Source organism: Triturus cristatus, chromosome 2_2 (assembly GCF_964204655.1).
Source record: "Triturus cristatus chromosome 2_2, aTriCri1.1, whole genome shotgun sequence".
Taxonomy (NCBI): domain Eukaryota; kingdom Metazoa; phylum Chordata; class Amphibia; order Caudata; family Salamandridae; genus Triturus; species Triturus cristatus.
In genome coordinates, this window is record NC_140582.1 from 641,240,533 (window position 1) to 641,264,896 (window position 24,364).

At 43.9% G+C, this 24,364-nt stretch overlaps 1 protein-coding gene across 1 annotated transcript in view; it reads left to right on the forward strand.

Annotated features, from left to right (window-relative positions):
• The window catches only part of GALNTL6 (polypeptide N-acetylgalactosaminyltransferase like 6), a 2,683,170-nt gene that overhangs the window by 2,637,596 nt on the left and 21,210 nt on the right, over positions 1–24,364 (forward strand). The window contains exons 12-13 of the mRNA XM_085641833.1: positions 7,457–7,573; positions 13,031–13,180. Coding sequence (XP_085497959.1) covers positions 7,457–7,573; positions 13,031–13,180 — 267 coding nt within the window. The remainder of the gene's footprint in view (positions 1–7,456; positions 7,574–13,030; positions 13,181–24,364) is intronic.

Consider the following 24,364-nt stretch of genomic DNA (forward strand, 5'->3'; position numbering starts at 1 on the left):
TAAAGCCACAGTAGAAAGCACAGAAAATGCATTAGTGGCAAGGGATTTAAGTGTCATGTGTGTATTACCCTCACCCCCTATATGACAAAAATATATGGCTGCCAGTAGCATCACACTCCTCTTGCTGGACTACAGTTTAAAGGATCTGCATAAACCCATAGTAATGAAAAGTACTTTTGCCATGTAGGAACACATATTTTATATATATTAGAATGCCATCCTTAAAGTTTGCCTTGTAAGCCCACAAGGCGGGATGTCTAATTGTTGGACTTGGACATTTCTGCAGTGTCATCCCCAAACTTTGTGTCTTCACCCTCCTGTTTTTTTAACCTGTTTATGTAGGCTTTTAGGACTTTGCACACTTTATCACTGCTAATCAGTGCTAAAGTGCGTGTGCTCTCTCCTTTAAACAAGGCAAATTTGGTTTACTCCCAATTGGCACATTTAATTTACTTGGAAGTCCCTGGTAAAGTGGTACTACATGTACCAGGGGCCTGTAAATTAAATACCTCTAGTTGGCCTGCAGCAAAAATTGTGCCACCCACTTAAGTAGCCTTTTAAACATCTCTAAGGTCTGCCATTGCAGCCTCTGTGTGCAGTTTTAAACTGCCATTATTACCTGTCAATTTAAACCTCTTGGCAGGCCAGACCCAAACCCCCATTTTTATTACAGCCTATTAGTCACCCCTATGGTAGGTCGTAAATAGCCTTGAGGGCAGGGTGCAGTGTATTTAAAATGTTGGACATGTACGTTTAAGTTTTAAATGTCCTGGTAGTGGAAAATTCCTATATTTGTTTTTCACTAATGCGAGGCCTACCTCTCCTGTAGGATAACATTGGGTTAACCTATTACATTTATTAAGTGATAATGTTCAATTGGGAGCAGGTAGGAATACAGAGTTTGATGTGTAAACAATTGTAATTTAAAGCCCTCTTTAATGGTAACATCAGATTTTAAGTCACAATTCTAAAAATGCCACCTTTAGAAAGTTGGAATTTTCTTGCCTGAACCATTTGGTGCCTGCAGCATGTTTAGTGGGTCACATGACTAGGTATAGCTGGCCTTTGGTCTTTGTGTATTGCTCCCAGACAGTGGGACATAGGAGCATAGGTGTTGGCATAATAGGCAATCTCTGACATGATAAGAGGGAGGAGCTGTAACCTCTCACATTTGCACATCAAAAAGGCTCTGTCTGAGCTCACTCACAAAGTGTTTGACACTGCCTATTGTTACCCCAGACAATCTGACACTTCAAGGCGGTGGAAACCTCTAGAACCTTCTACCACTTCTAAGTGGGCAAATATAAACATTGGACCCTCAAAGCTAACTCTTGAGTGCACTTCTGGACCTGTGGAAGACTCAGAAGGACTGTTGTGCTGCTCTGCCAAAAGGACTGGTACTCTACTGCCCTGATGTCCTGCTGCTTGAGTTAAGGACTGAAACTGCATCTTGAACCCAGGACCACCAGAGTGACTCCAAGTGCCATTTGGTTGGCCTTCTGATTGGAAGCCTCAGGGACAGACAAGGATCCAACCATCCTGAACCCAGCTTTTGGACTCATTCTGCTGTGAGTCTTGTCCCACAAGTGGTGCCACCTCAGTCCTGGCCCCTTGGAAGTCTACCTGAAGGTGCTTTGCCAGGCCATCTTTGATCCCAGCAGAAGCAATGCAGCACAACGCATCACCTCTCAAGACTCTATGTCAGAACCGCTGCGCAATGCATACCCGATGCAGGATTTCGCTATCTATGGAGTAACTAACAAGATAAAACAGGCAGTTATGGTGGAATAAGGGTTCTGCTACATCGAAAAAGGCAAGTTTACATTAAGGTAAAGAGTAAGTGCTACAGAAATAGGTGGGGGGCGTGATAAAATCTTTGGGATTGAGTGTCAAAATATCCCTATTGACTGGCTAGTACACAGGCTAAATCTGGCACCTCCTCAGAGCATTCTTGGACTCAGGAAAACCCCATCTGAATTAAAAGGGCCTACTGGAACACAGAAGACTCACGACTCCTTCTGGAAGAAGTCGACTCATTCAGGGACTCGAAGATGCATAGTGGTACCCAAGGACTGGAACTGCTCTCCAACGGTCACGTGGTTGGCCTCCTGTTTGTCTGCTTCACAAAGAGCAGAACAACTACTGATTTCAGATCACTGGACTCTTCAGGAGCCCTGGCTGGAGAGAGACTGGGTGCATGAAGCTCACCCCGAAGAGCCCAAAGGCTGCAGGATTGACCTCAAGGAACTTTCCCAGTCGCTGGAGAAATGTTGGACTTAGAGACAAAAAGTTAAACTCCCTTCACATCAAATCAGACTATATTCATAATATAATCAGACTAACAAACAAAACACACATGGAAAAATATGCAAGGTGTTGTCAGAATGTTGGAAGCTTTAAATAAAAAGGTAAGTGTTTAGCTTGCTTATATGTGATTAAATGGATGAGGATCTATTTTTGGGCAATTTCCAAACAATTGTTCTGCATAAGGTGGTTAAAAACAAAATACACTACTGAAACGCATTAACAAATACTGACTTCTCTCCTCACATTATGTGTTTGGAATAAGGAACTGTGACTCATTCAGTTGATAAATAGTGAGAAGTTAGAATGGGTCACTAAATCTATAAGTTGTATCCAGATTAGTTTTTAATCTTCTGGATATTTATGTGTATATATACTTAAATTGTTATACATTTTTATTGATAAGAATACATTGTATATGTTTTTCTATATGTTATATTTGTTAGTCTTTTGCATACCTGACACAATAGTCTTATTCTATTACTAATATATTCTCATTTGCTGTGAGGGGCGTTGCTTTTTGTCTTTAAGAAGATCCAGCCCCCTTGGTTCTGAGAGGTATCTCTCAGATTTGTTTACTAGAAAAGGTGACCATTGATTTCACCTCCAGAGGACAGGGGAAAGGACTGTGGGAAAGTGCTGGGACTTGCCCAGGAGGTTTTTGCCCTAGACAGGTAAAGAATTTAGGTTTGACTCGCTCCAGGATTTTTGCTGTGATAAAAACAGGTTCAAGAGGTCCTTGCAGTAAAAGTTATGATAAATCCCCCTTGAAGCACTATACAGTTTCCAGCCTTGCCCCCTGAAAGTTTTGACTTCCAAAAAAAGTAAGTAAGTGCCCGATTAATATCCTATTTTGCGTTCATAAAAGCTGCGGTGAATTTTGCCTTAAACCTATAAATATTCATATCTCCATTCCCCCTTTTCAATTCTGATGTCTTTTTGCTCATTAATGTTTTTCTATATTTTTCTATGTGGTATGGGAATTTTACAGTGTTGTCTTCGTGACTTTTTGGCATTACTTGAATTTAAAATAATACTCTCTTGAATTATTTGCTACTTGTGTCATAGCTACAAGGGCTTTTAGCAGAAATTCTCTAAGAACTTTTTTTTTCACTCAACAAGATTATTTTCATTTAGTAGCGGTCATCCCTCCCAAATTAATAATCAATTTTTGACAGAGTGGAAGGTCTGTAGTGAAGTCAGTTGAGACTGTATGCCAAGGTGCAAGATTCTCTGGTAAACAGTGAAAATAACAAAAAGCTTTAAAATGTAGTGCTTTATTTTGAGCATCAATAGAACAAGAGATGACATATCCATTAAATTTCGAATGACCATATTGTAGTCCACCAATGTGAATGTTGAACAACAAATAATGTTGTCTTAAATCCTCTATATCCTAAAACAGTAGAATTATGACAAATGCTCATCACATGAACAGGTAGTTCCCTGGTGAGAACACAAAATGTATTTTACGAAAATACAAATTGTTACATTGTATACCTGGAGTTTTAAGATAAATATCCTCCAACACCTTAGGATCCAATAGTTGAGCCTCATTGACTCTGAGATAGACAGAACAATTCCAGCTATTAGATGAGTACAATAATATGTTGCTAATAGATTAGGCTAATTAAGAGATAACACGTCTGCCAAGATTTTTCACCAGTATTATAGGTTATGATAAAGTTGATCTGTGAAGATAAAAATCTGCATGTGGCTTGATAATGGCTTTTGCGTTGAAGGTTTTTTGGACACTGTAAATTACTACGGGCAGTCCAAATTTCATCTGGTTCAATAGTATCGTCAACTGATGTCTCCATTTGTAATAAGCCATTTTTCTTTGCTAGTAATTCTCTTTCTAAAACGTATTAGTCACTCAAATTTTCTGTCAAAATATGAGTTATATAGAAAATAGTGTGTTCTTGTCCATCACTTTTCTGCTTTTGTTATAAGACAACCCCATTGCTCTTTCACAAGTAGGCAGTCTCTATCATAAACTTCTTAAAGGTATCTAGGTGGCCCAAGATTGGAGCTTGAGTATATATTCTATTAAGTATAAGAAATACTTCTTCACTTGAGAATCTCAACAAAACCCTCCTTTTCATGTTTTCTTTATTTAAGACACAGCTCATGTAATCTTTTAGCTTTGCAAAATCCTTATTAAATTGGGAATACAACTTCATAAATTCAAGGACACTTCTATTTTCTTTCCCTTGGTGGGAAAACAAAATTTAAGGATTGCTGATACATTTTTGAGTCCTTTGACAAATCATGTTCATTCAACATGAAATAATAACACAGTCTCTTCTCTCTTGAATTCATATTTTTCTGACTGGCAAGTTAATTTATTTTATTGAAGGCTTAACAGTACTAGAATTGCATGGTTTTGATCTTTATCAAAATGCCCATAACATCCAGATAAAGTAGTACAAAATAATTCCAGAAGTCAGAGAAAATCTAATCCAGGAAATGTTGAAAAGCGGCAGAGGCATGGCACAAACCAAATTCAGAATGCCCAAATGGGATGCAGATAGCATTTTCCATTCTTCACTTTTCATCTACATGAAGGAGATAGTAAGCTCCTTGCAAATTGAGTTTGTGGAGTATTTGTGCTCCTTGTACTGGTTTAAACATGTCATTTATAAAAGGTAAAGTTTATTGATCCTTAATGGTAATTTGATTTAAACCTCTATCATCAACACAGGGTCTGATATCTTACTCTTTCTTTTAATCAAAACAGAGAGGTTCTCCACCAGCAGATAAATACATACAAATAATATATCCATCAAAAGCTCCTGTTTATCTATTTCATTCTCATTCTCTGACAGCAAGAGGATTTTCTCAAATGAAAAGACAAATCAATGTTTTATAGGTGTTGCACAATCCTATTATCTATGCGATGCAATAGAAACAGGTCTTCTGCTTAGTTAGCACTAAACTATTAATTGTACTGAGGTGGCACTGAAAAGGGATTATTCACAGCTAGGTTTGAAGTAGCTGTTAAATCTGTCATTTCCTTAGAAGGCAACCATTAACCTCTTAAAGCATAACATTGGCCATGACAAATCTTTGATAATAATGACATGGTTCTGGTAGCCCAATTGATGTACAAAGTATGCCAAAGAATTACAAAATTCCCAGCATAATTGTAGGATGCTCTTAGATCAAAAGAGAGTACATGCATGTTGTCTCCAAAAGAGACATGTAACTATAGTAAAGTCTTCTTAACTGATGCTGAGTCCTGCTGTGTGCCCCCAACAGTTTGGACTAGCTGAGGGATCTTTTAGATCTCTCAGGGACATTGGGCTAGATGTAGTAGGTAATCATTTGCAATTACAAAATAGCTAATTTTTGCTATTTGCAGATCGCAAACACCAACGTACGAAAGTATACTTTACAATTTCTGTGACTCCCAGTGGGTCACAAATAAACCTAGGTTATTAATATTCATGAGGTAGGTCTTGTGAGGTAGGTTCCTGTTTGCGACTTATCCGGAATCACAAAAATCACATAGACTAGGGCCTGCTGGAGTCAGCAGACCAACATGCCTGTGATTGCTTTTCAATAAAGCAATCTGTAAAAAACAAATGCAACCTGTTTTCCTTAAAGAAATACTGCCCCTGCTTAAAAAATGCTTTTACAAACATTCAGAAAGGGGAAAGGGTTGCTTGAGAACCACTTCCCATTTACAAATTGGTTACCACCTACTTGCAGTAGGTGGTAAAATGCAAACATTTATCACTGCGATTAGGTATTAGGAAGGTATGCCCTAAACAGGCTTCTTCCTAATACCAAATCGCAAACCCAATTTGCGATTCGGTAATAGGTTACCAAATCGCAAATTGGGCCTTTGTACATTGAAAAATACCTTTTTTCGTTTGAAAAAGGCCTGTTTCTGCGAATTGGGTCGTTTGCGGACAAAAAACAGCTTTGTACATCTTTGCACAGTCCTGGGCACACGTGGTGGGGATACAAAAAAGGAAGTAGCGGTAGTCTCTATTGGTGAGATATTCTGAGGTCGACACCAGCGTGTTTCTTAAGCAGATTTAATGAGAAAATAAAGTCATGTAGAATCCAACAATCAGCCGACACGTGTTTCGTCACTACGCGTAGGCTTGTGACTCTTCAGGGCTGCTGCTTTGATTGAAGATCGGGAATGTGGCCCCTCACGACCGGCAAAGGGTCTGTCCAGCCTGGGGTGGAGTGGTGAGCGGAGAAGGGCGGTGCGCCTGTTTAGGCTCATGGGGTGCGTGGAAGGGGACCTTGCTGTGGGTTCGCAGGAACGTTAGCGGCTGTGCTTTAAAAGCGAGTCTCCTCGGTACTACTAGAAGGAGGACCGGGTAGACAAACTACTCAATTGGCATGGCCGTGCTAGAAATGGCTGAACTCCTGGTTAGGTCTGACGTTAAGAACAAACAGTATGATGATCGTGCGTCAATGAACGAGTAAAGCGGGTGCGCCGAACTCTGTGTCGAGCAGTGGTTGGGAGGGTCTGTGGGCTGTTCCTGCTTCCGGGTATGCCATTCTTCCTGCACATTCCTAAAAACCCAGCATCCCAGTTACCAAGCTTTGTACATCTGACCCATTGTTCTTAAGAGCCAAATCATGATCAATAAACATCTCACTCACGATACTATACAATAACAGTGGAACATTAATATTTATTCCTTCTTCAGTTCTCTAAGTGATTGGTAAAAAGAACAATTGGCTGTTGAAAGCACCTGTTGAAGGTCCAATACAATATGGTGGATGGGATATTCATTGTGTTTGTGAGAGAGTATCCCATCCGACCAACTCTAAATCAGACCCTTAAGAATCATATTCACAAATGTCCTAGTGTGTTGGAGAACATATGCTTTTGTTTACAAAAACTGCTTAAACTGAAGCTGAGCACTCACTCTACCCACTCTCCTTTGAATCAGTGCCAAAGCCGTGTATAATTGAAAGCCCAGTGCAGGACACCCACAGAGGAACTGTAAAACCCAGAATCTGCAGCCAGTCCAAGCATGGAAGGCGCACATACAAAGTGATCAAAAGTGCCATTTTTGTTTCTGATAAGTAGAGCGGGTCAATGTCATGGAACAGGTTATCCTCACTCTCTCACTCCTTTTTCTTTATGTGTTAAAAGGGCATGTGATGTTTTCTTCTGCAGATTCGAAATGTGGCAGCAAATCTCTGTGTGGACAGTAAACATGGAGCCACTGGCACTGAACTGAGGCTCGACACTTGTGTGAAAGATGGTTCCGAACGGACATGGTCACATGAGCAGGTATTGAAACTGATTCTTCACATTTTATTGCTTGTAAATCCGACATGGATTTCTTTAGGGTAGTGAAAAAAACGCATATCAGATTTTTTCATTGTGGTTGCTACGCTACACTTGCAAACTACCATGGAAACTCTCATGGATTAATTTTCTAAAATTTATACACTTTAGAAGAAGTTGAATTGGTAGACTTTTGCTATTCAGATTGTACTGTAGAGCCAGACATTTGTACGCTTGAACGGACACATTTTCAGCTATAGGTAATGCGGCGCCCAGCAGACATTAGAAATAAATATGTGTGTATACAAAAGTCTTGCTGAATTGTCTTTGTATGAGAGAAGTTCTTTGTGATGCTGCGGCAGCGTAAAAAATGTGCCATGTTGTGCCATATTTACAAAGTGACGCATCCAAGCAGATGCATCACTTTGTAAAGCCCTGTGCTACATTATACCTGCATTAGGTATAATGTATGCATGGTGGGCATTCCCCCGCAAAAAAGGCTCGTAGAAGTGTTGTAGTGAAATTTATGAGATTTCACTGCAACACTTCTAGGACTCTACTGCATCAAATCCTTACTTCTGCCTCACAGCAGGCGTGAGACTGTGAAAGGACACATTGCTGGATTTTTCCATCTGTTCTCAGACTCACTCCAGCAATGCGTCATTTTTGCATAGACAGATACATCAAGATTCCTGATGTATCCGTCAATCCCTGCAACATGGAGTGTGTCACAAGGAAGGTGCACTAAAAAGTGTTGCATTGCTGTTTTACTGCAGCAATGCAACACTTTTCATGAATGAGACCCTCATCTTGATTTCCTTTTCTTTGTTTCTATTGTTGTTCCAAATGTTGACAGTTTAGCCAACACATTTCATCCTAGGAAATAACTTGATGGCATTATGAAGGCCAATCAAAATGTTCGTCCCTACTAACTAATGTATTGTCCAACTGTTACTTGTTGACATCAGGCTGTTGCATATAAATTCTTTTGAGTGAAACGTGCCAAGGAAGAATGTTACATGCTGACATTGTAAATATAACAAGTAAACAGTACATTACTGAGTACAGACAAGCTTAATGATTGACCTTGACAAAGCCCATAGGTTATTTCTTTAAATGACATACAAGAACTGAATTGCCACAATTTGCAACAATAAAAGTACACATGAAAGGAAATCAATACGGAAACGGATTGTTTAAATTCTGGTTGGAATTAGACCAATGCAAATTTATAACTATGTCGGTGTAATCAGCATAACTTCACATTCCGGGGCATATTATCAAGGGCAGTTCTGCCACTTTAGCGGCACTTTTAGCTGCTAAAGCAGCGATAATCCCATCGCCCCATTACCAAGGCGGCGCTAACATGCATCAGCGCATGTTAGCAGCCGAATTACTAATGCCACGCATCTTAGCGATATACATCGCTAATGAGATGCAAAGTAGGTGTTCCCTCCTAGGACAAACAGTGCAATGCCCACAAAACCTACATCGCAGTATTACCAATGCTGCCCCTGAAAAGCGAAGCGATGAGAGAAGGCACGCTAAGTCCCCATCATCGCACTATTCTATCACCTGAATAAAACCTGACTTGCAATTAATGCCTATGGGAGGTGGATTGTAAGGTTAAGTCCACACTCCCCTATTACCAAGCTCGACATTAGCGCTGTGAAATCATCACAGGATTTCACACGCTAATGTTCATTATCACAGTCTATCGCAGGATTTCACATCTCCTGTCAGCTAAGCGTTGCTAATACGCCGCTGACACGGCGATGAAATCCAGCGATAGCCGGAAATAATTAAAATCGTGCTAAGCGCGCTTTGCAATATTTATCGTGGACTGTAGATAATATGCCCCTACGTTTTTGATACAAAATCACGTGATTATATCTGTTTGCATAAATAGAAGTAATTTGGCACAAACTTCTACTGCAGGAGCACAATTTATGTTCCATTGCATTTAGATCTATTATCTCAGCGCAAAACACATTATCGGTTCCATTTTGGATGCGGCGGTGTGTCTTGTACTAAAAAAATAGCACTAATTGCAGGGTAACTACACTCCTCGTATGATTCTGCATAATCTAACAGATTTTTGTTGTCATATCTCTAATTATGCTACAGCAAACTACGCCCACCCCTAGTTGGAATTCACTTAGGGGCACATGCATCAAGCTGTGTACTGGTCGCAAACGGGCTGATTCGCAGAATCGGCCCCTTTGTGACTGGCAAACAGCCTTTTGGGATGCATCAATCCCAAAGGCATTCGCAAAATAGGTGATCCATATGTTTGTGATTACCTATTTTACAAATGCAGTTAGGGAATCGCAGTTTGCGATTCCCTAAATGCAATAGAGGAAGCATTCTCAGAATGCGACTTTGCATTAGGGAATCACAAATTACCTCCAACTTCAAGTTGATGGTAATTTGCAATTCCTTAGAAAAATGCACAGAATTGCATTTTTTTAAGTGCCATGTGGCGCTTGGCATGTGTGTGTGCCACATGTGCACAAATACCATTTTTGGGGGTGCATCAGTGTGGCCTTTTAGCCCCTTGCACCCTTGCATTGCATTAGCAATTTGCGATTACCTATTTAGTAATCGCAAATTGTGAATGCTTTCCCATTCATTCCTATGGGCCTGTAGGCCTACAGGCATGAATGGGAAAGCATTCCCTAATAGCAAGTTGCAATTTGCGATTCACTAATAGGGAATGTGTAGGAATCGCTATTTTTTCTGCGAAACCTACATGTATAAGGAATTGCGATTCCTTAATAGCGAATCCTTAATAATTGTTATTAAGGAATCGCAACTTCTTTGCTTGATGCATGTGTCCCTTAGTGAGCAGAGAGGAGCGCCAAAATGTGCACAGTTATCAATCATTGTTCATAAAGACTAGGTTTAGAGCTCCTTCCCAGAGGAGCTAATGAGCTCCCTTCTCTGTTTAAAGATCTTTAGAGCTGTTTAAACTGGTATTCTAAGAGACTTCTAAAAGAACCAGAAAATTAATGTTGCCCAACATTCAGAGTAGATTTCCAAGTTTTTGGCGATTCGCAAAGACTTCCAATTATAATAGGAATAATTTTGTGGATTAAATCATGCAGATTTGCCCATGTTACTGTTTTGTTTTTTTCTCTGCAGAAAAAATATTGTTCTCTTTTTTAAGAATGGCATTCTCTGCTAGGTGTAGCAACTGTATCATCCTTCTCTTTTTCTCTTTTTTCCTCAGAAGTTCCCCTTTATTTAAGGTGTTCCTGATCAAACTATTGTTATACAAACTCATACATGAACATTCGTAGCAAGAATGCTGTTTTAGCATTTATCATAGGGGAATTAAATATTGTATTTTGGATAGTGATCACAAACAGCACAGCCAAGGCCATCGATTTTGGTAGCTGGATAGGTTTTCAGACCCACTGGGTAACATTAGCCATTTTTTTCTTACATCAAAGAATTATGGGGTATATCAACAACAACCGGCGATAATTATCGCCGGCTAGCGTGGATTTTTATCGCTGAGATAGCGTGCTATTAGCAACGCTTATCTCAGAAGCGATAAAATCCTAGCGCTAACTGCCTAACGTGAGATTATCGCTGGAAACCCAGCGATAATCTCACAAAATGTGGCGTTAGCTTGTTGATAGGGCCTCACAAACTTAGCCATGATATCCACCCTCCATAGGATATCATGGCTAAGTCAGTCCTGAAGCAGGCGTAAGGAAAGTAATGATAACATGGGTTATCGCTACTTTTCTTGCCGCTATGCTTCATAGAGTGGGGCTTGATGTTAGGAGAAATGTCGCTTAGCGACATTTCTCCTGTCATGTTAGGTCAGGAACGCCCACTTTGCATCTCATTAGAGATGCAAAGCTGGGCGTTAAGATTTTGTGCGATGTTGCAAGGTTTCACGTGTTAGCGTGACCTGTCTAATTAGGCGATAACATTATCGGCCAAAAAGCGGCGATAATTTTCTATCGCCTCGTTGCTGATATGCCCCACGATCGTTGAATTTCTGAACAATAGTAGTGATAGTGAACAGCATAATAGGAGTCATCAGTTTTTGTCGGAGGATCAGTAGTCAGATCTCCTCCCAAAGGATAACATTATTCCATTATGTCTTGTGAGAGAGAATTATGACGCTTACATTCTATGAACTGTGGTGTAATGAGCAGTGTTGCTCACCATCAATATAGGTTCAGTGGGAATGGTCTGGAAATGGTCTGTGATTTACTATTTGTTTTAGTTTTTACTTCATCTACCTTTTTAGGGATTCTTAAAGGGTTATTCCATGTTCAACATGAGAGCTAGCTAAACGTTCCTTATTTTTTTTTACAAATGTGGTAACTGTTATACAACATGGGGCAGATTTATGTTTCCTGGCGCATCCCTGGAAATCAGCAGGGATGCACCAGGAAAGATGCGTCACGCAAGTTTACCCTTGCGCCACCACAGATGCGCCGCATTTACAATGCAGCGCATCGTGGCGCAAGGATAAACAGATGCATGACGCATCTGATGGCATAAGGGCGGCACATTGCTGGAGTCGTGTCGCAAGCACGACGCAACTCCAGCAATGCTCAAGGGCTGCCCATACCTAACATGCTGTGTCATGCCTTACGCCTGCTTCAAACAGGCGCAGGGTTTCGACGCAGCAGCATCGGAAAAGTGACTCAGTGAAATCTTGTAGATTTCACTGCATCACTTTTCCGAGGCTTTTTCCGACGGAACGCCTACCCTGCATACATTAAACCTGACGCAGGTTTAATGCAGCGCAGGGCTTTACAACGTGACGAATCTCCCTAGATGCGTCACGTTGAAAATAAGGCACAACATGGCGCATGGTTTACGCCGCCGCTGCGTCACAGAAGTGACGCAACAGCGGCGTAAATGTCTCACAAGGGGCTTGTAAATCTGCCCCATAGTATTCTCAACCTCAGAACTAGCCTTGGTGAGCAAGGCCTCAAATATATTGGCGCCCAATTCAATGTGGAAATTTGTACAATTAGAGATGTGTTAATTCCTTGGGCATACCCCATGTGATAGATATGTCTGTTTCAACAGAGCATCACATAGGTACACAAAGGTCATTACCCAAGTGAATGTGTGAGAATCACTATGGGGGTTAATGGCACATTTTAAAGTTATCAGTAGCCTCTGAGACTAAATATCGTAGCGCTTGAGTATTTAGATAGAAAAACAGATTAATTTTATATTGTGACTTTTTTTACCTTTCTTATGCATAGATTGATTAATATGAAACTTAATTCAATTAGCTGTGAGTGGTCTAAACTTTTTCAAGGAATTGTAATCAATTTTGAGATGAAAGGAGGCCTGATTATTAAAAGGTTAGCTCTTCATTTAATCCTGAAATCTGCGGATACATCTTTGGATGGTTAAGGCGTTTAATTTGACTACCTACTTAAAATTGTAATTTCCTTTTCTATTCCCTTTGTATAGCTCTTTACCTTTGGATGGAGAGAAGACGTGCGCCCTGGGGAACCACTTCATACTAGGAAATTCTGCTTTGATGCTATTTCTCACAGCAGCCCTGTCACATTGTATGACTGTCATGGCATGAAGGGCAACCAACAGTGGAGCTATAGACCGGTAAGCTTCAGACCAGTAGCTGGAGCCTTCTTGCCTTTAAATAATGTAACAAAACATGTGTTTGTCGTAATGCACACATTTACCCCCTGGGGCACCTTGGTGCTGAATAACAGGTGTTTACAGTTACCCAACTCAATGGTACTCATTTTATCATCCTCTGAAGGATGAAAGGCTGAAGGGGCCTGCCGGAACACACACCTACAGCCATGAAGTTAAAGTCCATTTTTTTTAGTGGATGCATTAGTCCACTGAGACAACAGACCCGGCAGAGGAGTTTTACTTAATAGAAATGGCTATTGAGCACCATAGACCTCAGCAATGGACATTGCTCTTAATGACAGGATGTATGTGTGTTCTCAAAGAGCATGAACTTTCTGACTACTATCTGCTAACAAAGTGAATTTATATCAATGCGCAGTGTGCTTTGATCAATTACCAAGTTTTAACACTTTAATGCATATGTTGCACTTTTATGGGACTATTGGGGAGGTAAGCTTTCTGCACAGATTGGTGCCAACACTGAGTGCATCACAAAGACTGAGTCTCAGTAGAGACCCAGCCTGTAACTGGGAGTGCCTCTGGGAGTAGAGCATCTGGAACTGGTTTATCATTCTGGAGGACTTTGAGGAAAGTGACAATTTACAGTCAGCTCCACTCACTGTGGAGCCCTAGAGCAGTGTGCGTCCCATGAGTCAACCCATGGGGAAGGGATGTGACTCATGCCAACCATGACCTTAACTGAAAGACAGAACATGGGTTCTGTCAGGTAGACCTGGCCACGGTAGGCCCAGCAGGCTTCCTCGAGTTTTATGAGAAGCATTAGGCTGGAGTTGACCAGAGATAAGCATTTCTAAAATATTCATGTGTTTCCACAGTAAATAAACAACCAGCGGGACAATAAAATATGATAAAGCCCCAGAGCTACCAGAAGGCCCTAAGGCCCTAAACTTAAAGCCTTATTACTGCATATCTGTCAATGCTGACCATGGTGCTCTGCCAACGAGCAAATGACCTAGTCAGGCTACAAGAGAAGCCCTTAAACCCATGGACACCCGGGTAAGTAACAATTTTGAGACAACAATCGCCCTCATTGGTATCATTTATTAAGATAGTTTCATGAATAAAGGGACTAAATAGTCCATGAGTCTAATAGCATCAAATGATTCGTACAGCAACACCTTACTTGAGAATAAAACAATGTATCTTTGCAGACATTGGACAACAAATACAAGGGATCAATTGCAATCTTCCACGCAGTGCAATGTGTCCTCAGTGCCAAAGCCAAACAATTAAAGTAGTCAAAACAAACTGAGACAAAAGGCTAATTTAAGTAGTAGCAAATAACCCAAAAGGTTCTCTAGATAATTCATATTACAAAAGTAAAAACGTCCTTTTTTGTTTGCTACTCGGAAGTGTCAACAACGTTTTGACCCTATAGCTAAAATATTAGGGGCTCATCAGGACTAGGAAATATGGGAACTACCTGCACAATCAAATGTGAAAAATAAGTAAGTAAGGTATCTGAAGTGAAGGGGCGAACTATAATATATGTAAGACAGAGCATTACCTGAAAGTCCTTGAAAAACAGACCTAAAATGTACAAAGGCATGCAGAGTGGCTAGCATGCACACCCATTTGTGCAAATGAAACAGTTTAGTACTCACTCTGGGCGTGGGCCTTAGCATCCAACCTTATATATTCACAATATGCATGGACTACACTCAATATTGGAATAGTACACTTGGCTGCCAGCCCAGCAATGAGTTTGTAATGTTGATAGATGTTTAAGACCAAACCCGAATTGCCCTGGATATATGAGGCTTGAAGAAGTTCTTATGAACAAAACATGCTAGCTACTGCAAATAAATTTGATCATGTTTTAATAAATATTATAACATTGGAATGTTGGGAGCTCTGTTGAGGACAGTGGAGTGCTCCATGCTTTTACGGGCCTGTACAACCACAAAGCAACATTCCAATGTTGTGTTCAAAGGCCTCTCGGGGCCCGAGGGAATTTAAACCCCTCGAACTCGGAGAGGCTTTTGTTTTATTTGTTGGAACATTCTGCCCTCTAGTGGTAGAATGCTCGAATAGCCTTATAGCCCTTTGTAGCTGGGCTATACTGGCTATTAAAGTTCCGCTCCCTTGGTAAAGTCCCTCGCCTTCAGCTCGAGCCTTTAATAGCCAGTATGGCTATAAGTCTATATTAAGAAGTTAATGGAAAACAGCCTACTTTTATACTCCACATTGGATCATCGATTGATTGCAAAAGGACTTCTAAGTTTGCCTATATGGTCTTATGCTTTTCTTACTTAAAATATTGACTTTATTTACAATACATGGAGTGGATGAATCATATTCCTGATAGTTTTGAAGTAAGCAAAAAACATATTTTGTCTTATGTTGGGGTACGGTGGTGGTGGGTCCCTGGTTTTGTGCCCTCGAGAATGACTTTATATAATCCTCATTTCCTGAGGTTACTAAAATAATGTGCAGCTGATTGCCACTGCCTGTGCCACCAGACTGTGAGTTATTTATTTTGGAGTAGTTGACTTGAAAAAGGTGTGTTCTTCATAGTGCAACCAACAGTGGTGCTGATTGGAATAAGAATGTTTAATATTTCATTATCTTTCTTGACTATATTGTTAATAAAACAATGGGCAATGGCAGTTTTTAATTTCTTTTGAAAATGCTGTCAGTTAAGTGGTTAGTCCAAAACATTTGGTCTGTCATAGCGAACATGAAGAAGCACTAGTTTCGCCTGAGTACCACAAGCTTGTTTGTACTATGAAAGAAATAGATCATATATCAATTTAAAAAATGTGAATTGTAATTTATATTTAGGACAAAAACAAACTTCTTGTAAACATATACCAGCTATAAGTACCCAGCCCCACTCTCTCTGAAGCGTTCTCTTTCTGTCTCACGTGTATGCAGTCTTAAATGATATTTCGCACAATATCTGAATCACACTCTGTCACATGCATTCTCACTCAGACACACTCACATACTCATCACCATTACTCCCTAAAACTGACTTGCATAGAGGTCCAGGCTATCACACTCTTTAACGCATCTATCTTGCCTTCTATCAAGAATAAGCGGGTATGTGGAGCCAGAGACAGGGTCTTGCTTCTGTGAATCGGTATTAGAAAATCTGCAAGTGTGTGAAACACCTGTCTTCAGTGGCTGGAGCAACATTATTGGTAAAAGCCAAACGCTGGCGTGTCCGGTCATGAGGGGCAGCAAGGCTTTATAAGCATTCCACTTCCTTGTAGACGGTGCCTGGCAGCTATCTGTGTGTATTTACTCCTTCAGTACCTCTTTAATTCAGTGATCGTTTTCCATCCCTCACTTTCGTTATTTTGTTTCCCTTTCTGGTTCCTAACCGTTTACCTGAATTCCGACTTTCAAATAGATTCCGATATGGTTGTGTTTGCTGACCAGTTGCCTGGACTCTAGTTTGCCTCAGAGTTATGATTTGTTATTGATTGCTATGTTTGCTGTCCCCCTTACTTCCTGAATTCCAGGTTTGCTATAGATCTGGAATTCCACCATTGATGGTATCAGCTTCCTTCAATGTGGGTTAGGTTCACTGCAGCCTGCCTTCTTGAAGCCGATAAGCATTACTACGAATACCTTCTTTTAAAGTTAATTCCAGTTCTTATCAAGCATAGTGAAATTTTGTTTTTCATACCTTCAGCGTACAATTATCATTCACCTTTGAAAGTGCAATTCAGAAAGCCCTGAAGTACAAGAGATGTGTTGTTGATCAGATCACAGCACTCCAGTTATCCCTATCACTCCTCCCTCTGGGATTGGATAGTCTTCAGACTCAGTTGGCCAACACCCACTAATCCTGGCAGTTTATCAGGCCACTATGCTTTTTCAACATGAGTCCTTAATCCCCTGTTGGACATGGCCCTTTGTGCAACTTCATCTTGAACCCAGGACCCCAAAGTTGTTAAATGGTAGCGGCAGTTTCAGTCGATAACCTTTCAAGTATTGCCCGGCGGTAATCGCCTCTTATACCATTCGATGATTAACCAACAAAAGAGGCAGGCGCCGGAGACTGGAAGGCAGGAAACAAAGTTTTATTCCGTCGGAGCAGAACACATCAGATCGGACAGCAAGGTATCGTCTCGAGGTGCTCTAACCACATCTCAGAGGCCTGGCCTCTTATACACAGGTTTATTGCTTTATTACATGTTACACGTTCTTGTTGAGACTTTGATGTACGGAAAGACATCCTTGGAATCCCTACTTCAAGCTCGTTCCCACACATATCTACAGTGGAAGTCCCCACCCCACCCACAGTAGGAGATGGCTATCACACAGCTGGACATTCCGCCAATTCCCGGGGGTGTGTGCGACTGGTCGGGTCTCAGCGGGTGGGGGGTCTTGATCTACTGTAATCCCTTTGATGTGGGGTGTTTCCCTTACAGTAGGGGCAATAAACTGCATCCGCAGGGCTAGGTGATGGCCTGGGATCAGTTCGGACAATTGGGCGCAGAGGAAGGGGGGTTATCAAAGGGATGTATGACCATGTATGGGATGAAAGAAGGTGTCGGTCAGGCGTGGGATGTGGTTCCATGGCAGGGTCGCGCAGAAGGAGAGGGTTTATTGCCCATGTATGAGAGAGCGGGGGTGGTCAGCGCGCGGGGGGATGTTCGCAGCGCCAGAGGGATGCGCTGGCGATCGGCAATGAGGTCATGGTGCCTAAAATGGCCGTCGTGCGTTTTCTGCGTGTGGCGCTTGGGGAGAGACAAGATGGCGCAGATAATGTTCAGTTACGAACTAAATTTTCACAGTCCTCCCTTTTAACATATCTCGCCAGCTTGTTTAGTTCGGATCTATCCCCATAATACCTTGTACTTCTATTTCATACAGGGCTTTCATTCGTTCTGCTTCAAAGTTCAGAGTCTTAGGGCAGATGCAGTTCGTGAAAAGTGAACATAGAGGTGGCAAGCATTGAATCCCCAGGCAGCATCCACACAGTACCACAATCGGTATTAGGATAAACGTAAACAACCTCCACCCCCAACTTTTAATAGTTTCCCAAAACCAACTCCCAAGCGACCATCCTTCTTGCTCCTGATGAACCTCTGCGGAAAGTCTGTGGAGGTGTTCAATCGCCTTGTAGACTGAGGGTGAGTTATCCGGTACGTAGGTACAGCAGCTGGACCCAATGATGCGGCATGCTCCTCCACGATCAGCCAGAACCACGTCTAGAACGAGGCGGTTCTGAAGAGCTACCAGGCGGACGGCCTGAAGCTCAGCGGTGTTGTTGGTGAGGATGCCGGCTGTAATGTTCATTGTGGTTTCGACTGCCTGGGTCAGGTGCCGGATGGCACGGCTGTTTGCCATTGGACCCCACAGTGGAACCTTTACTGCATCCATGAACTGTGCTCCAGTGGAGTCGGCTTGTACAATGTCCTTTGCACGTTTCTGCCGGTGATGGTTTGCTGGAGCCACATATGTTGGAGGAAGGATAAAAGCGATGTAGCAGGTGCCTCCCCAACCTTTCGGAAGCCAGGTGTAGGCCTTAGTACCACAGACGAAGTACATATTTGGGGAGGTAACAAAGGAGGGTGGGTCAACTGAGTCCAATGTTCGGGTGATGAGACAGGAACTGTGGCCTACCGGCTGTGTTCCTAGGCCTTCGAGGCACACCAGACCTGTGATGTTGACGACGGATAGGGCCACTGTTAGGGTGGCGGCCGTTCGTTTCCGGAGGTAAGAGAAGGTGGGTCTGGCTGGGTTGTTGAACACCTGCATTTCAACTCGCTCCTTGGCAGGGATGTCCATATGGAAAGAGGTGGTTGATCTCAAAGGACAAAAGGGGGCAGAGGTTTTTCCAGTTTGGTTCAGCCAGAACCCATGATAGAAGTGCGACACAGTTTTGCCGGAAGTGGCATTGTCCTTGTAACTTTCTTGCAGGAGGATTAGCCAAGCGAGGCAGGAGCCATGGACAGAGAAGGGCGAAGGGATGAAAGGGATAGAATGTCCAGTGGCGTGTGGTAGCAATCCACAGATCCAGCAGTTAGTGGCATTGGCGGCAAGGTTGTGTTGGTGGAGCAGTTGCACAAAAGAGTTATTCCAGAACTCCTTACGTCTTTCTCGGAGTTGGGGTGAAAGTGAAATCAGATGGTGTTCTTTCATGGTGGTGGGTTGGGCAGTGGTCAGCAATGTCTTATGAGCTGGTGCGTTTTCTTCCAGGATCCAGAAAGTGACCATGAGAAGGAGGCAAAGGAGAAGGGTAACAAAAAGTGCAATGGTCTTTGAGCTGTGCATTTTGTCAGTCTTTGGATTTTTGTAGTGGATCTTCGGACGTCCGGTTGCTTCCATCATCTTCATGTCGGGTGCTTCCATCACCTTCATGTCGGGTGCTTCCATCACCTTCAAGGGACTCGGTAGCGGGCAGAACCACAGACTTTGTTTGGTTTCTCTCCTGGAGGCCTTTGAGGTGACTAGGCAACCGCTCTGAGATTTCAACTTAGTTCGTGGTCTGCTTGGCCGAAGTTCCCTCCTTGCGTCGTAGGTTATACCCTTCTTTGGATGGCACAGTGGGATCGGGATATTCAGTCAATTCAAGTGTCTCTGTATTCGGGCAGCAGCTCAGGGATGGTCGGTCTTTGTCCAGCAGTTCCTCTTGGGCGGTGATGTTGTCGGTGGTCGTCAGGGTCGATGATACCTTCTTGCAGTGGTGTGCATGCAGCCAATTACGTTTCCCCTCCACTCGAAGAGCTGTTCGGGTGGTGATCAGGACTTGCAGGGGGCCCGTCCACCGGGGCTCCAGACTCTTGGTGCGCTGGAAGTTGCGCACTAGGACAAAGTCGCCGGGTTGGATGTCGTGTCCGGGGCCCCTGGAAGCATCGGGAATGGCTTGCAGCACCTGCTGATGGATAACAGACAACGTTTTAGTTAGATTGTACAGATAGTCAGACATGAGGACGTCCGGGACGTCGTGAATGGATGCTGGTTTTGGTGCAGTCCAAAGGTTCATGGGTCGCCCGAAGACGACCTCGTAGGGGGTTAAGTGGTGTTTGGTAGGAGTGGAACGCATTGATAGCAATGCTAGTGGGAGGGCGTCTGGCCATTTCAGTCCTGTGGTGGCAACTATTTTGGCTAGTTTGAGTTTCAATGTGGCATTATGTCGCTCAACCAAGCCTGCAGATTGGGGGTGGAAGACCGCATGAAATTTCTGTTTTACACCCAACCCTTTTAAGATGAGTTGGATAACTTCGGCTATGAAGTGGGGGCCGTTGTCGCTCCACAAAATTCGACAAAGGCCGCAACGGGGGAAGAATTCTTTCAGTAGTACTTTTGCGGTAGTCATAGCAGTGTTGTCGCGGGTTGGGTAGGCTTCCACCCATTTGCTGAAGGCGCACACAATGACAAGCACGTACTTTAGGGTTTGGCATCTTTCTAACTGAATGTAGTCCATCTGTAGAACCTCAAAGGGGTGACTAGGAACCCCAAACCCTCCCCGGGGCACAGCAGTTCCTTTACCAGGGTTGTGTTGGAGGCATTTCAGACATTGTTGGACTAGGCGTTTAGCTGAGTCTGGGATTTTGTCGTTGTGCCAGACTTTGGAGATGAGTTCAATCATGGGGGCAGACCCTATGTGTGCGGGGGAGTGTGTCATGGTCAGCATGGGAATCAGGTATGAGTCAGGTAGCAACCATTTGTTCGTGTCTCTAGTTTGCCAGCAGCCTTCATCATCTTTCAATCCCACCCGCGCCCATTCAGTCAATTTGTGTGGTGAGCTGGCCAATTGTATGTCTCTAATGGTTTCCCTAGCATCCTTCCATTTTTCAGTTTGTGACCTGGTCACGTACATGCGTGTTGTTGACCTATTCTCGGCTGTGGTTCGGGCAGTGATGTCAGCCAGCGCATTTCCCTGTCCTATAATGTCCGTCACCTTTTTGTGTGCCTAGCATTTGATCACAGCTAGCCGTGTGGGGAGGAGGACTGCTTCGGTCAGAGCGGAGACTAGATCTCCATGTAGGATGGGTGTGCCATGGGAAGTCAGGAATCCCCTCTCCTTCCATAGGAGCCCAAAGTGGTGAACCACCCCGAAGGCGTATTGGCTGTTGGTGTAAATGTTTGCGGTTGTCCCCGCTGCTAGGATGCATGCTCGTGTGAGAGCAATCAGTTCAGCCGCCTGTGCGGATCGCTGTGTGATGCGGGCTGTCTCAACAACTGTTCGGGCCGTGGTGACTGCATAGGCGGCTGAGGTGGTGCCGTCGGGGAGCTTGATGCATGAGCCATCTACCCACAGCTCTCCGTCAGGATCTGGGAAGGCAGTATCTCGGAGGTCAACCCGGTGAGGGTCACACAGTCATGTATAGGGGACGCATTGGGGTCATTGTTAGGGAGAGGTAGCAGAGTGGCTGGGTTCAGAGTGGTGCATCGTTTCAACGTGATGTGGGGTGCAAGCAGAGTCAGTTCATAACCAGTCAGTCGTGCGCTAGTCAGGTGTTGAGTCTTAGTCTGGTTCAGGAGGGTGTCAACTGCATGGGGTACTAGCACGGTGAGGGGGTTTGAAAGCACGATCCCCTCACTTTGTCGGATAGAGACAGCAGCGGCGGCTACCGCTCGAAGGCAGGCGGGCAAAGCTCTGGCTACAGGGTCAAGAGTGGCAGAGAAGTAGGCACAAGGGCGTTGCTTGGGACCTATGGACTGGGTTAGAACAGACAACGCGCATCCCTCCCTTTCGTGGGTGAAGAGGAAGAAAGGTTTAGTGTAGTCTGGGGTTCCTAGGACTGGTGCTGAGCAAAGGGCATCTCGTAATTCTTTGAAGGAGGATTGGCATTCGGGTGTCCAGGGGAGGGGGAAGGGGACATCTTTAGCCAACAGGGAAAGCAGAGGTTTTACAATAAGACTGAAGTTTGGCAACCACTGTCGACAGAAGGAGGTGAGGCCTACCAGAGACCGCCCTTGCTTCTGAGTTTTGGGAACAGGGGTTTCTAGGATGGTCTGAATTCGGTCAGGTGTAAGCTTCCTCCCATCTTTGGATAGGAGGTGGCCTAGGTATGTCACTTGGGGTTGGCAGAATTGCAACTTCTTCCTGGAGACCTTGTGGCCGTTCTCCGCGAGGAAGTGGAGGAGGTGGATGGTGGCTGTGACTGCGAGCGGAGTGGTGTCGGCCGCCAAAAGAATATCATCGACATACTGTATTAACACTACTCTGTCCGGTAGTTGAACTGCATCCAGTTGTCTTTTGAGGGCCTGGCTATATATGCTGGGACTCTCAGTGTAGCCCTGTGGTGCCCTACAAAATCTGTACGAACGGGCTTTTAAGGTGAAGCCGAAAAGGTAGCGGCTGTCTGGGTGGATGGGGATGGAAAAGAATGCGTTCTTGAGATCAATAACGTGAAGGTAGTGGCAGTGGACGGAATCAGGGTGAGGATGGTGGTGATATCTGAGACTACGGGGTACTGAGGTATGACTACTTTGTTAACTTCTCGTAAGTCGACAATGAAGCGGTATGCTTTCTCATCTCCCTCGCCTTGCTTCTTAACAATGGGTAGGATAGGGCTGTTGCAAACATTACTAACTACTTCTTCTACCACTCCTGCATCGACTAGGGACTGGATGATTCCCACCAACGCCTTCTCGCCTTCGAGCGATATCCGATACTGTGGAAGCTTTGGGAGCACTGCGTCCGGTCGGACAGTTATGTGTACAGGGTCGATCACCATGCGTCCTACGTCTGAGTCGGTTTTAGCCCATAGATGTGTGGGTAACGTGTCAAGTAGGGACAGGTCAGCATCGGTTATGGAGAACATACGTCGTGTGAAACAAGGCCTGAACAGATCTGGGTTATCGTGCAGTATGACTCGGACTCCGTCTGGGGAACATCTGATGGTAGCCCGGAAATGTTTTAGTAAATCAAGACCCATAATGGCGTCGGGGGTGTTGGAGGAGAGCAGAAATGTCGTGTCAGTGGTGTTATTTTCCAAGTCAAAGGAGATTGGTGCGGACAAGGGATTAGTGGAGGGTGTTCCATCAAAGCCTATTGAGGTTACATGTGAGCCAGACAAGGGTGCCCTTGGGATCAGCCGTTTAGATAGCGCACTATGTGTCGCCCCAGTGTCTACCAAAAATGGAGACTTTGTGCCCAGGACCTTAGCAGTGACGTAAGGACCTTGCTGGTAAACACGGAGATTGACTGGACCCCTCCCTTGCCCCTGGCAGTCCTATGCAAAGTCATGGGTGTTTTCGTAGTCGGACTGCTGGCACTGGTTCTGTCGGGGGCGGTCGAAGGTGTTTGGTCTGTATGGCCTGTCACTGGTGGTGTCGTTCGTGTACCCTTGTCCCTGTCCTCTATTTCTGGGGCTGTTTGCTATGTCTCTTGTGTCCCTATTCTTGTTCATATCCAGAAGGACCGGGCACTGGGATTTCCAGTGTCCGAACCCTTTACAGAACGCACACTGATTCTCATCTAAGTCCCTGCGTCCAACGTAGGGTGCGGGTGCATGGTCTCTAGGGGGTAGTTTCCTAGGGGCAGTCGGTTGGTAGTTTCCCTTGGGAGGTTCCCTTCCTATGGTCACCCCTTGCAACTGTGCGATCATTACCCTTTCCTTCAGCTCCTTTTTCTTTCTCTCGGACGCCCTATCGTTCTCATTCTTTTGGTGTTCGTAGTACTGGGCCATCTGGAGGATAGCCGCGGGTTTAGAGGCTGCCCAACTACTCTCGCTGGTCTGTAACTTCTGGGAGACTTCCTGTGACAGACCCTTCACATAATTCTGGACAAAGAGGTGATGTCCGGTTGCAGTGGTCATGTCCTGGCCACTATAATCGGAAAACACTGTCTCGAATCGAGAGAAGTATTCGGATACATCCTCCTGGGGTTTCTGGCGGCAAGCCGTCACTATCGACCAGTCTACTTTCCTTTCTGGGATTAGGGTCTTTAATTTCTGAACAATCTTGTCTGGGAGTTCCAATATGGCCTTTAGAGGTTTCTGTCCAGGTTCTCGCTGCTTGTCTATGGTATCGAGTTGTACCCAGGTATATCCGAACGGCTCAGCGTGGTCGACTTTCCGGATTTGCTTCCACACATCAGCCGGCAGACATAACCCGAAGAACAAATCGATATCCGCCAAGGTCATTATAGTTGAACCTAAGGCCGTACCTAGTTCTGTGTAAAAGGCAGTCGGGTTCTTTCTTAAGTCGGGT